Source organism: Bidens hawaiensis, unplaced genomic scaffold, assembly GCF_021521415.1.
Source record: "Bidens hawaiensis isolate Kalapana, Puna unplaced genomic scaffold, B.hawaiensis_p1.1 tig00002338_1, whole genome shotgun sequence".
Taxonomy (NCBI): domain Eukaryota; kingdom Viridiplantae; phylum Streptophyta; class Magnoliopsida; order Asterales; family Asteraceae; genus Bidens; species Bidens hawaiensis.
Window position 1 is genome coordinate 3,351,430 of NW_027491126.1, and position 14,236 is coordinate 3,365,665.

General features: G+C 33.5%; 1 protein-coding gene across 1 annotated transcript; it reads left to right on the top strand.

The window, feature by feature from the left end:
• Nucleotides 1–1,791: 1,791 nt before the first annotated feature.
• LOC143618808 (patatin-like protein 7) lies at nt 1,792–5,318 on the top strand. Its single transcript, XM_077090908.1, has 3 exons — nt 1,792–3,072; nt 3,670–3,950; nt 4,866–5,318. The coding sequence occupies exons 1-2, from the start codon at nt 1,915–1,917 to the stop codon at nt 3,928–3,930; spliced, it is 1,419 nt and encodes a 472-aa protein (XP_076947023.1). The 5' UTR covers nt 1,792–1,914; the 3' UTR covers nt 3,931–3,950; nt 4,866–5,318.
• Nucleotides 5,319–14,236: the final 8,918 nt, after the last annotated feature.

Below are 14,236 nucleotides of genomic sequence, written 5' to 3' on the forward strand. Positions count from 1 at the left end.
TGAGTAAATGTGTATAAGGATTCATACACATTTTAAAGTGAATAGTAAGAGAGAACTTTTTTTTTAGAATTCATGGGGTGTATCATGCATGTGCATGCATAACTATAAATATAAATAATCATTCGTTATAGTTTCTCATTCATATAAATATAAACAATTATCGCTCAATAACATAATGAACTAAAGTTAAATATCTAGCTTAATAAATAATAATAATAATAATTTTCTAACTCAAGTTTCTCACATTTTACGCATTAAAATTCAGTTGTATCAAATCTCGTCCTTATGTGTATATATATTATGGTGAAGGTTTAAATAAAAATAATTGTTAAATTGCAAAATGTTCAAAGAACTAAATACAGATTGTGTAATCATTATGCATAATTATTTAATATTATGTGTAACTTGTAACTAGTTATTATTGTGTGCATAGTTTTACTTAGTTTGCAACTAATTCACGACATGTGTAAATAATTATTATTACTTGAAAGACCTTCGTACCTAAGCTTTGCCCATCAAGCCTCTGTTTTGCGTTAACCTGTCCATTATACTATTATATCACATACAAATAACATGGCCAAGGTCTAAGGGTGTTTACTGTTTATGTTTAGTGGTACACGAGTAGACATTTGATAATGTAATAAAGGCAGGCACGTAACTACTAAATAGAATAAAACAGACTAAAGGGACCCCATAATCAATCCATCTAACTTAGCGGGCCTCCATTTGTCCACCGACGGTCACTCATTTTGTCCCTATAGGTTAAATTAGCTCCACACGTACACCTTTACAATTTACACATGTGGGCCCCCACTCGTCTACCAATTTTGTAGGATTTTATAATTATTCCATCCCTTGCTACATTAAATGTTGCAATTTGTTCATTTATTCAACTTTTTTGCAATATTTTGGTTAATAATCGTGTAAGATGTGTGAGAAGATTATAGAAATCATATACTTTTTTTTGTCAATTTTGAATTAAATGAAATGGTGATGTGCATATACTTGATATATGTTATTATGTTTTAATGATATCTAATACAGATTATGTTGGAAAGCGCTTAATTTAAACACAACTCATGTGGGCAAAATTGTTAAAAAGAGGTCACTTACAAATACTTTCTTCAAAATTCGTATTATTTGCTTTCATATTGGAGTCAGGTAAAAAGAAAAAATCTCCTCTCATTATGATAGCATTAAATGTTCATTATACCACATCAAACATTCATCTCCGGTTGATGTTTGACCGCTCTTCCTCATTGTTACAAGAACCTTAGGTGATACCAGAGATTTTTATTTTTGACAATCATAAGATTAGGGCATCGTAACTATGGAAGGAGCATCGTGCACCCAAAGCCTTTACACATAACATTCAAGAAAATCTTTTCAACTTCATTTTCTCAAGCGGAATTGAAAACAATTAATCGAACAACACACGAATACTCACTGACAAAACTGAACTGGATTAACACAAATGAATAAACAAATTATAGCCAAATGTTTCAGAGTTTATTATCACAATTCACCAATCAAGTGCAAACACAACGAACTCGCCATGAGAGAATTGATGGAGAGGATTGCAAATGAAGATACAAGTCCTAATCAAGTCTCAAACGGCTATATCAGCTAAATAATATATGTTCAATTATTAATTATAAAATCATTTATCCCGAAGCCTAACAATAAGAATAAAAAAAGAAACTAATAATCAAAGTAAGGAATAAACGGCCTTTAGATGAATTTAATTTAAAAATGTTATAAAAGCAGAACTCCTCTGCAATCAACGTCTTATTTTGCCTTCTCACGTCTTCCATTTATCTCCACTTTTCTTGCACTAGAAGAAGACTTAATATTAATTATTGTCTTTATAACATTTCTTAAACAAAATCGACTAGTTCTTAATCTTATTATCTAATGGAAGAGCCAAGCATCGACACCGATAAACTCAGCTACGAGATATTCTCAATCCTCGAAACCAACTTTTTATTCGGTTACGACGATCACAAACTTCTAAAACCTAAACAGGTTTGCCCAGAAGTTTGTGTCTCGCCAAACAACGTTGTCCACAACCGCGTTGTTAATCCCAATCCCAGTCCCAACCCCAACAACGTGGTTGTGGACAACGACGGGTTTCAGTCCATAAAAAACCAAAGAGGCAAAATATGCGTCCTCTCTATCGACGGTGGAGGCATGAGAAACATTTTAGCTGGTAAGGCTTTAGCGTATCTCGAAAAAGCCTTACGAGTAAAGTCCGGTAATCCGAACGCTCGGATTGCCGATTATTTTGATGTTGCCGCTGGTACAGGCATAGGCGGTGTTTTCACCGCCATGCTGTTTGGCAGTAGTAGTGGTAGTAGTAGCAGGCGTCCAATTTTTAAAGCAGATGACACGTGGCGGTTTTTAGCCGAACATGGTAATCGGCTTTATAATCAAAAACCGAAAACCGGCGGCAGCGTTTTATTAAAAAGAATATTCTCTGGCAGCGGCAGTGGTGGCGGCGGAGTGAGGCAGGCTACCGCGGGTTTTGAAAAAGCAATGAAAGAAGTGTTCTCAGTCAACGGGCGAAGTTTGACTTTAAAAAACACATTGAAGCCGATATTAATCCCGTGTTACGACTTAACTAGCTCGGCTCCGTTTTTATTTTCCCGAGCTGACGCTTTGGAAACCGACAGCTTCGATTTTAACCTCTGGGAGGTCTGCCGCGCCACGTCGGCTTCTCCCGGGTTATTTGAGCCGGTTTCAATGAAGTCGGTTAATGGGAGGACTCGGTGTGTTGCGGTTGATGGTTGTTTAGCCATGAGCAACCCGACGGCCGCGGCTATTACACACGTGTTACATAATAAACAGGAGTTCCCGTTCGTGCGAGGTGTGGAGGACTTGTTGGTATTGTCGTTGGGTACGGGTCAGGTTTTAGAAGGGAATTATAGTTATGAACATGTTAAAGGGTGGAAAGGGAATAATTGGTGTGGTCCTATGGCTCGAATCTCGGGCGACTCGTCCGCTGAGTTGGTTGATCACGCTGTCGCCATGGCGTTTGGTGAGACGCGGTCTAGTAACTACGTTCGTATTCAGGTATGAATATTGAATGCTATTATCTCATTGGTGACAAAAATAAAATGTGTTAGCTTTGTTAAGAACAAAGTGGCACGTGGCAAAAAAGTAGTACACACGATATAACGCAGTATAAGAAAATACGACACATGAAACACATGAATTTTAATGGGGTTCGGTTCCACTAAAGAACCTATATCCGCGTGTTGTAATTAGATTATCTAATTAAGCCTAAACAAAATATCACAACTAGATATAGTATATTACAGAGATAAAACTAGAGTTAACAAGAAATAATTGTGGGCCCGCCCGAGCAGCCGAGCTCTTATTCTTCTTGTCGCTCATTTGAGCTCAAATCCAAAACCGGCACAATGCCTTTACAAATATTAACAAGCTTTAGAGAGTTATAATTATTATAAGGCCTTAAAATTTTGCACTTTAGAACAATGATTGTGTTTATGAAGGCATTGAAAAAGTTGATGTGTTATCTATTTGAATTTATTAATAATGGTCAGTTAAATTATTCATTTTGGTCCCATGCATTTTCATATTCCAAAGCATGTTGTTAATGAATGTGGACCTTAATTATGACTCGTTATGTTTATCGTTCATTGATAGGCGAATGGATCTAACATGGGTCGTTATGGGGTTAATGTTGATTCGGACCCTAGCCCCGGCAATGTAAGGATGCTGAGAGCAATGGCTGATGAGATGCTCACACAAAAGAATGTTGAATCCGTGCTCTTTGGGGGCAAAAGAGTCGTTGACCAGACCAATCTTGAGAAACTCGATTGGTTTGCTGGAGAAATGGTGTTAGAACATCAGAGGAGGAGCTGCAGGATAGCTCCCACTGTTGTTATTAAGCAAGCCGTCTCATAATCGAACATGTTTTTACAAAGGTACTTTTGAACGTTGACGGCTGTAGTTTTTTTTTTTAGTGAAAGTGACATGAATATATTTAGAATGAGGGTACGTTTAGCCGAACGTTCTTTTTATGTGTCGTGACAGTCAAAAGGTCAATCTATAGGTTGATCTCCTACTGTCGGTATGCCTAAAAGGGCATAGTGGTCTTTAATATTTGTGGGGGTGGGGGATATGTGTTGTGAATTCGGTGTTTTGATGATGATCCGTAGAGGGCTTGTCCTTACTCCCCCTCCCCCCCCCCCCCCCCAATGAGAAAAGGACAAAAGTGCCCCTGTTGACATATCAATGTGTTGTTGAACCGACAGCCAGAGGTTGAAACCTGGGAAAAAAAGAAAATATTAAAGATTTCAGGGTTGTCCTAGTTGTTGGTTGGCTTATATGTGTAGGGTAGATAAAGGGTGTTAAAAGGAACTTTCAAACATACACCAAATAGAAATAAACCAACTTATTTCACTTACATAACCGAATCGAACGATATTTTTTATTTACGAACCGTTCACAAACACAAATGAATGCAAACAATGTTTTTTTTAACATTCATATAGCTGTAATTTGAAATCTTTATAATGAAAAATATTAATGATCATAAACGAATGTAAACGAACACATTATCAAACGTTCACGAAGACTGTTGAACGAACATGACCTTTGTTCGTTCATTTAGTTAATCGAACGAAAATCCTAATTCGTGTACGTTCATTTATCAAACAAACGAACATAAATGAACTTTCCACCAAACAGTTCACGAATAATTCGTCTAACGTTGGGTTTATTTACGACCCTACTTACTAATATTCTCCATGAGTCATATTTACCATAATACTCCCAATGAATTTATACTGCTTTGAACTTATGAATGAGTCTTTTGGTAACAAAAGTATATTATGCAGGGCTCGGTGGCAATAAAGTAAATATAAAGAAGTCTTACATAGTTACATACACTCGTGCATCATCACAATTCACAAAGGCTAGTGATGTAAGGATGAATATGTTAATGTGGTGTCCATTCACCCCACTTTCATTAGGGGCAAAATGGTCAATGGATTATTTGTGGAAGTGTGTATGGTGACTGGTCAAAAGAGAGTGTGTGGGGTGGGGTTGGTAAGAAGGGTATAATTGTATCTTGTTATTAATATAATTATTTGTTCATACTTCATTATAGGCCCACAGCTTAAATATACTCAAGTCCCAAGCCCCAAGGAAATAGTGTAAAAAATAAGGTGCCACTTGTTCTTGCTTTTTAATTTTGTTTTGTGGTGGGGTTCCAACATAACATAAAAACATCCCCTTTGGGGAATTTAGTTCATATTGTACTCAATAGTCTTTATGTGTATATATAAACTTGGTGTTCACATTCTTGTTGTTCATAGTGTTATTCCTAATGGAGAGAGAATATGTTTAAGAATTAACAAAGTTGTAACATAAATAAATCAAGTCAAGGAAAATATCAAAACGAATTGATAATCGGAAAAACAAACAAACACAGATTGTAGGATGAACTCAAAACTCGATGATAGTAATCTCTCATACGTTAACTCTAATCTTGACTATGTATTTATAAGGGTGACTCGACTTGGGCAACAAGTAATTCGAAATATAATAAAAAAGCCTAGCTGCAACATTTTAAACGGCCATTACATCATTAATGAATCTCACATGTCCAAATAGGTTCTATCCGGTCACCTACATTTGACATTTGAAGAACCTATTACAAGAAAATTACCAACAAAATGAAGTCTTATGAATAAAAATAGTTTGTGCTCAATTGATCCTATGCGAATCTATTATATACGTGTTGGTTTTAGGAATCTAAACCTTGTATTTGACAATTTTTTACCTTCCAAAGGCAAGACTACTTTATTGTGTTAGGTTTGTGCTTCAATAAAATAAAAGACATAGTGTACTTTGTAATTTTTAATCTGAGAAGACACTTATCTTTTTGGTTTGTCATATTTTGAATTATAATATGAAAGCAAAGTGTTTGGATTAGTGACGTGGAGTGGAGCAATGGAGGATAAGAAGAGAAATTAGTTAGTGGTGGTTAATAATCACAGCCATCACAAATATTGAAAGGGAAAACACATTCTCAATCAATTCTCTTTTGTTCTCATTGATTTGTTTAATACACATAAAACCAAAATTATTATTTCAATTTTCAAGCAAAAATTTATAATTCGTTTACAAATTTAAAAGCCAAATAGTCCTACTCTTCGCTCTAACCACGTTTTATGAAGTGGATTAATTGATTATATCAAGACTCACTAATGTATCTGTATTGTGGTTCTAATAAAATAGATAGATACCGGTAACAAACAAATATTTATGTTGTGGATTCGAGATTTTGTGACACTTGGATAATATGAGAATTATGAAACACTTTCATATCGAAATAATTCGGTTATTCTCCCGAACATTCAATCAAATAAAACTCTGACTTCTTACAGGAACGATTATGTGTGTTTTGTGTGAATCACGTGAATCAGAGCGTCTAATCGCACAGCCCGAGACGACACAAATGACCTCAATATATTAAAATAGGGGTTGGACATATAACCACCATAACAACCCTACGTGGTTATAACACCGTCATAACTACTATTAGTAGCTATATAATCGATGTAACTACCAATAGTGGTTATAACCTCCATAGCTACTGGTGGTGCTGCCTCACCTCGTTGTTACAAAAAATTAAAACAATCTTGATCAAATGTGCACTCCACATCTCCTAATTTGTATAAATGTATGATCTAATTTCTCATTTGATCTTAAATGAATCCCTAATTACCAAAAATAACCTGATGACACTAAAATATTTTATGATAACTTAAGTTATTCATAGTTGTGTATTATTAATTTAGAATAACTTTGTCAAAATCGTTTATTTAGTATTGCTGAAAGTTGAAACTTCAAAGTAAAAGTGGCGTGAGTGGAAAATCTTGGTGATGATAATCCGATGTGAGGTCAAAGAATTGGGGTGTTTGATTTAGACAGCCACTCAATGCCAAAAATTCATCACGACACGCTAACAACATTAAAAGTCATTTAAACATTAAAATAGTTATTATTTATATATTTAAGTTCATTACATAGACGTTTAGGGGTTTTCGGTTTCTTTTTCTTTTTAAATATATGATTTGTTCATAACTTGTTTAGTGCTTAAATATCCCTACCTGTGATCTAGTGATAGTAGGCTTAGGTTCTCTGTTGAAGACTCAAGTTCGATGATTCCCACTTGTGCCATTTTGAGTAAATATTGACAATGAATGATTTGAACTAGGTCTTGTGCAAATGTTCACTAGTAAAAAAAGACTTTTAATGACACGCGCACTATGACACGCGATGATTTATGACATGCAAATGTGTGTGTCATTAAAAAAATGTCATATTTTTTAAAATATAACAAATTTATGACACTTATTTTTGTGTGTCATTAATTAAATGTCATGAGTTAAAAATAAATAAATGATAGATAAAATGCACGTCATATTCTGCCAGAAAATTGTTTTTCAAAATAAATTAACTTCCCTCCATACTTAAATTACAAGCCCTAAACTTTTCCCCCAAATTCGTTTCCCTCTCATAGTATGTTCTCTTCAACATCACCTTCCACATAAATCAATCAATCCAAATCAAAATTACCCCAAAAAACTAAATCGTAAATCACACAAGATCTAGTATTCGAGCTCCAATTGCATTATGCCAGGTATGAACGGTTAGGTTTGGTTTTTGATTATTTGGCTTTCTGAAGAATACAAAGTGAGGTTTTTTTATAAGGATTAAGTAGTTACCACAAAACTAGGGTTTTTTTAATTGATTTATTTGTTACCGAAAACTAGGATTTTGAATTTGTTTTCTTAGTTTTAGAACGATTAGGCGGTTTTGATTTCTCGTTTAATAAAAAACTAAGAAAAGAAAATGACAGTTTATAGTGGAAAATGATGGTCCCTAATAAATTTTAATAGGGATACCTTTGAAAATGTTTGATAGTGCACACATGTGAATGGTTGTGATTTTAAGATATGTCAGTTAGGAATTCAGATTCCATTAAAAAAAAATTAGGAATTCATATAATTATGTATATCAATTACTACCAACATTCTTATACACACTATTATTAGGAACTTACCTGTGTTATGAATATAAAATTAGGGATTGCATTTATTGCAAACACTAATTTTTTTCAAAATATGAATTTTTGTTTAAGAATTTGAATATTTAATCAGTTGGTGTTGGGAATTCAAATTCAATTTCTTGATTGGGCAAGGTCGAGAATTGGATTTGTAAGAAACTCCAAGCATCTATAATATATGACTTAGTGTCTTAGTCTATCCTAGTTAATAACATCAGATCAAATTAGTGCTTACAGTCTTGGGATTATTAGGAATTTTAGTTTGTTCGTGTAATTCCAACAGAAATATATTAAGCATAGATGTTTGATTTAAACTGTCAGCAGCAATAGTAAACAGCTAAAAGGTTTTCTGTATATTCTATATTATTGATTTATTTGTATATGATACTCATGTTTATATGTAAATTTGTTTTTGGTAGCAGCTGTGAAAGTTCTTGATGTACAACAAATGTGTGTCTCAGCACTAAAGTGACTACGTTTGTTAGTGATCGTAAACATCATGAAGTTTTTTTTGCTGTTCCGCTTGTTTTTTGTGTAATGCAGTTAGGGTAAGTGAAATAGAAGCACCATACGACCTGTTTAAGAAGATAAGTAGTAATGCAGTCAATATTGACAGATTGACTAATAAGGTTTGTTTGAATTTTCAAGTTTGAATCTTGACTTGGTATGAGAGTGTGAACGGGATTTAATTACGTGATTTAATTCAGGAAAAGTTTCAGTTGGACTTGGCTTGTTTGCTGATCGGTACACTAATTTTTTTAACTTTTAAGCATCAAATTTGGATATCACCATCATAGCAACACCACAGGTATGTTGTTTGAAAATGCATTTTTGGCTATGTAAATTTGTTCCCTGGTTTGTATGTTGGTTCCGACCCTTGCAATCTTATCGGTAGGAAGGGTTTGGTTTTGGGTTTGATGAAAGCTGCATTTCAAAAAACGAAAAAATTAAACAAGATGTTGTACATGTTATTCAAAAATAAGTTGTAAAAAGTAAATAAAAAATATGTTGATTGGTTTTGAAATGATTTCAACATTTGCAGCTCTGTACGAAAACCAAAATGGGAACAAAATGATTTTAAACTGGTTCACTATATGTAAATTAATTTACTTAGCATTTCATAGCAAGTAGAAATCCTTTTATATTGTGGGCTACTATCAACTTCAAGTATGTTGGACTAATATAGCAATATGCTTAACCAGTTCATTTATTTTTTCAACCAAAACTATATAAAAAAACAAATATGAAAATAGTTGTAATATAAAATATTAGAAAAAAACTGAAATATATTAAAACTTTATGGTTCGGTCTGGCTTAATACGGTTTGAATATCTTACCGTTTACCATAGAGTACATGTATTGCAAAAGTATCAGGCCACTCAAAGATGAAGGAGCTATATGTTATCGCTCAAAATCTCGAGCCACCCAAAGATCAGCTCACGCACAAATCGACTCTCATCAACAGTTATAACACCAAAGCTGATGCAAAATGATGGAAACTAAATAAGCAATGGCTAATTATGACTTCAACTAAGAAACCTAGGCAAAATGTGATCTTTGGTATAATTCATGTTTTGAGTTACACAATTTGGCATTAATTAGTTTGCATAGCCCGTTTAATAAGTATATGTTGAATTGAATTTAGTTGTTTGTAATTGTGTAGTGTCCAACTCAGCTGGGGAGTATGGAGTGTGGTAATTATATCTTTAAACTTCATGAAGGAGATCATTTGTGAAGGACCTGGAATACTTGTCAATAACAATGTAAGTGTAATTTACATGTTTGTGTATGATTATATATTGGTTTGTTTTGACCCAATTCGTTTGACCTGGCCAAAATTTATAACAACTTCATTGTTTAATTTTCTTCTTAGGTTGGGGAAGGCAAAGATGAATACACGAATGTGGATTTTAATGTAGTTTGAGAAGAATGATTAGGTTATGTGACACGATTTATTTTTCAGTAATGATGTATTGTATTGACTATTAACCAATATTTTTGTATAGTTGGTAATATTTGTAATATTTTGCCTAATTTTGAAATGAAATGAATAATTTTGCTCTATAATTGTGTCATTAGTATAAAAATTAGCAATGATGTAAAACAATAATAAAATATATTTTTTACAAAAAAACTATAAGATGACACGCATAAATGCTAGTCGTATATTGGTGTCGTAAATGAGAGTCATGAAAGCGTGTCGTATATGCATGTCATAAATGCGTGTCATGATTAATGACACGCGGGTGCATGTCATTGTCAGTTTATGACTGGGCTATCAACGACACACATTTGCGTGTCATTTCTACCCTTTAACGACACGCAATGCGTGTCGCTTTAACGACACGCAATGCGTGTCGTTAAAAGCATTTTTTCTAGTAGTGGTTGTTAGTTCGAGCCCCGAGCACACCTGAGTTTCGTCCACCGTGTGTTACGCCATAAAGTTTTGCTCTTGTGGTGGCACAACAACTGTCAAGTGACAGCCGGTGGTATGGTTTTCCGAGGGACGCACAAGCAACAACTGTCAAGTGACAGCCGGCGGATTTTTCTTAAATACCGGTTTAAACCGGTAAACCGATTTTAAGTCCAAGAGATTTTTAACATTTTGAGGCCCATATTTTCTAAAAATTAATTTTAACATAGCGATTAACATTGAAATGAATAAACTTTTGGCTTATTTTTTTGAAAATCAAGTGTTTTTGTATTATTTTATATTATGGGATAACTTTTAGATTATATTTTGAAATGGAATCATATACTTTTGGGTTATTTTTTGAGTGAAAGTTACATTTATATGAAAATACAAGGTAAACTATTTAACCCGGTTGAACCTCCCGGTACAAACCGGTTCAACCGGTTGTACTATTTTTTAGTCTATTCCGATACGTGTAAAAAACAAACTTTGAGTTTTTGTTTTTTTTTAAAGACAATTTATGGAATGGTTAAGTAATTCAAAACTAATCTAACTTGTCGGATACTTGATAGAGATCAAGTATCCGACAAGTTAGATTAGTTTTGAATTATTTAACCATTCCATAAATTGTCTTTAAAAAAAACAAAAACTCAAAGTTTGTTTTTTTAGATGTTTGAAATCAGAAACTGTTTATTAAATGATGAAGTTAAAATTATAAACAGTGCGTAAATTCTATTAGTTAATGATTTATGTGTTCGTTTTGGCTAAAATTGAAATGATTAAACATAGCAGAATTTGACGAAAATCAAGGTTGGCAAGATTAAAACCTAATTGATGGAATTCATGATTGATAGTCGAGTCAAAGCGGTTACGCCCACTGGTTATGGGCTCTATAATATTAACCCTAGCTCAGCTTATATCTGTCCATAGATTTGGGTATCTGGTTTCGAGTAATCGGTCCTGTCTGTTGAGTCAAACATGACACGTCCATAGATTCAGGTCTAATTTTGAGTAATCGCGTTGAGTATCATGTAATAACCATACATGTACTCAAACCTGAGAAAAAAAGTTATCCCTCACATACCAAAATACCATTTTCGGGTGTTTTAAGAGTATTTTTGTCGCGTTTGGATTTTTTTGCCACCCCAGCCTCTACTTCTCCCTTCGTTTACCATTTATTTTAAAATTAAAATTTATAACTTAATATATGTCACCTTCAAGTTTAATGAAATTTAATTTCTTTTAACGTATATAATTACTTTAATCAACGGATATGTTGTCGGTACTCCCTTGGTTTTAATCAACGGACTTTGTTGATGATAATCAATTTGAACAACTTTACAAAAGCTGTCGGTGACCATTCGTAAATGAGGACATCAATGATCCTTTGGTAATTTCAGTGTGTCTTCTGTGGCTAATGGAAGTGGTTGGAGCCTGATTTTGTACGTTGTCGAAAAAACACAAACGAGGGATCAATTAGGAGCCATGTTTGTAGTAATAGTAGTATGCTAGTCAGACTGTGTGGTAGGGACTAACGATTAATCGACCTAGTCGGAATGTTTATAACCATGATTAAGAGTGAGGCAAATACCATGACTTCGAAGTCGAGGTCACGTAAAGAAAAGGGGAGGCATCGTAAATCTGGCAACTACCCTAAAACTTTAAAATTTCTAAAAAGCAATTGTAAATGCCTACCAAAGATAACTCTAAACACACTCATGAACAATATACAGAACAATACGGCAAATACATTATGTCTAAGGTCTATTTTTTTTGTTTGAACAAGTTTCATATGACAAGACAATGAAGTAAGAGAAAAAAGTTTGTTACTCCTTTTTATAATGAAGTAAACAAACAAATAAAAGTATATCATATATTCATATACGATCATTTTCTTTACTAAAGAAACATCACCATACATGTATGTTATTTTATTACATTTATTTGTATGTTATTTTATTATATTTATTTCTGAAAAAACTCAATAACATAGATTTGTTTGGTACACATATATGGTTATATAGTTGTGCATGCAACCAACGACGACCCCATTCTTTTACTTTATACCAAAGTGGCAAAATGTTTTAATTAGATAGATCAAAAGGTCTACCAAAACGTTTTGATGAACTATATTAATTCGAAACCTGACCCTGATACCAAATTAATGAGGAATTGATATAGCTCACCAAAACGTAAAACACAAAAAATAGATATTTAAAACTCTCAATATATTATAGAGGAAATATAACTCAAAAATCATTATTACACATAACCCGTGTATCTCATTATGAATCATAACTTGGTTGTGTCTATTTATAATATTAACTCTAACTTAGCTAACAAGAAACCTAATAATCTTAACTTGCATCAAGCAACCAATTTAATAACTCCTTTTAACTATTGAGTTGAGCCTTACACTCGTGACAAACAACAATTGAGCCAACATAGTGGTTTATGTTTTGGATCATTAACAGCTACTAGCTAGCTTTCGACATGTTGTGACTATACGGTGACTGGTGCATTGTATCCTACCGGGATGATGTACGTGTTCTTGTCCTGTTGGATCCGTCAATCATTCTTAAAAACCCATCATTATGCTCACAACCGAATATACGTACATTGTTTGGGTTTTCAAGAGAATGTACATGTTCCAAGTGTTATTAAGTATACCGTACATCAATAAATGATGAATTCATCTTGTCAAGTTCATGATCCATTTTATTTTCAGAGTGTGACAGCAGTTTTATCTCCAAATTATCATTTCACATCAATAATGGAAACAAGAACATGAGAAGCCAACAAAAATGTGTACCGACGAGAAATAGGAAACAAAACAAAACTGTAGCATGAAGTGAATATTAAATATCTCTAAGAACAACTGGAAATGGCTAAGTGTCAAAACAAACCAATTAGCCCGGCATTTTCATTTTTCAACTCCTAAACCGAGCCAAGTTTCAGCGGTATGGTATGCGGTTTATAATCCCGATCAAACCCTATAATTACAAGGAGTCAAGGATTTAAAATCACAACAAACTTACGTATCCTGTATCGATGATCATTGGAGGCATGTTTGATCCGATTACATAGACCACAAAGAGAGAAAACTATTATTATTATTATTATTATTATTATTATTATTATTGCATTTAACATTTAATTTGATTTTTCTTTAATAACCTGTCATTATTAACTTATAGAAAGAATCTAAATACACGACTTTGGTTCACAAAATGATTTCGCTTGGATTTAGTAGGTAGAACTTAGAAGTGTAGAACATATTTACACAACTTGATCGCCCACGTACAAATTGAACACTAGATATTTAACACTTGAAGCGATGTAATTTATGTGTACGTTTTTTCAATCTGAAGAGAACAACTTTACACAACTCAAATGTATTAACGTTTACATTATTTAAACTAGTTTAGTGTCCCTTTTAATTTTTTTTAAAATTTATTAAATGTTAATTTAATTTAAGATAATTTACTTAAAAATTGGATTAGAGAAGATAAAAAATGCACACCACCACCTTAGCATAGGTTAGGTAAAAATACGGAAATAACATATGTGACTATAGATATACACAAACCAGGTATTTCAGAAACTGGAACTGGGTAGAAAGAAGTTTCGGATATGGTTAACAAAAGTCAAAACTAGGTCGGGTAGGGATCGGTTCCGGGTATAGTCGGGTATTTGACCGGGTTTTCTAGGTTTTTTTT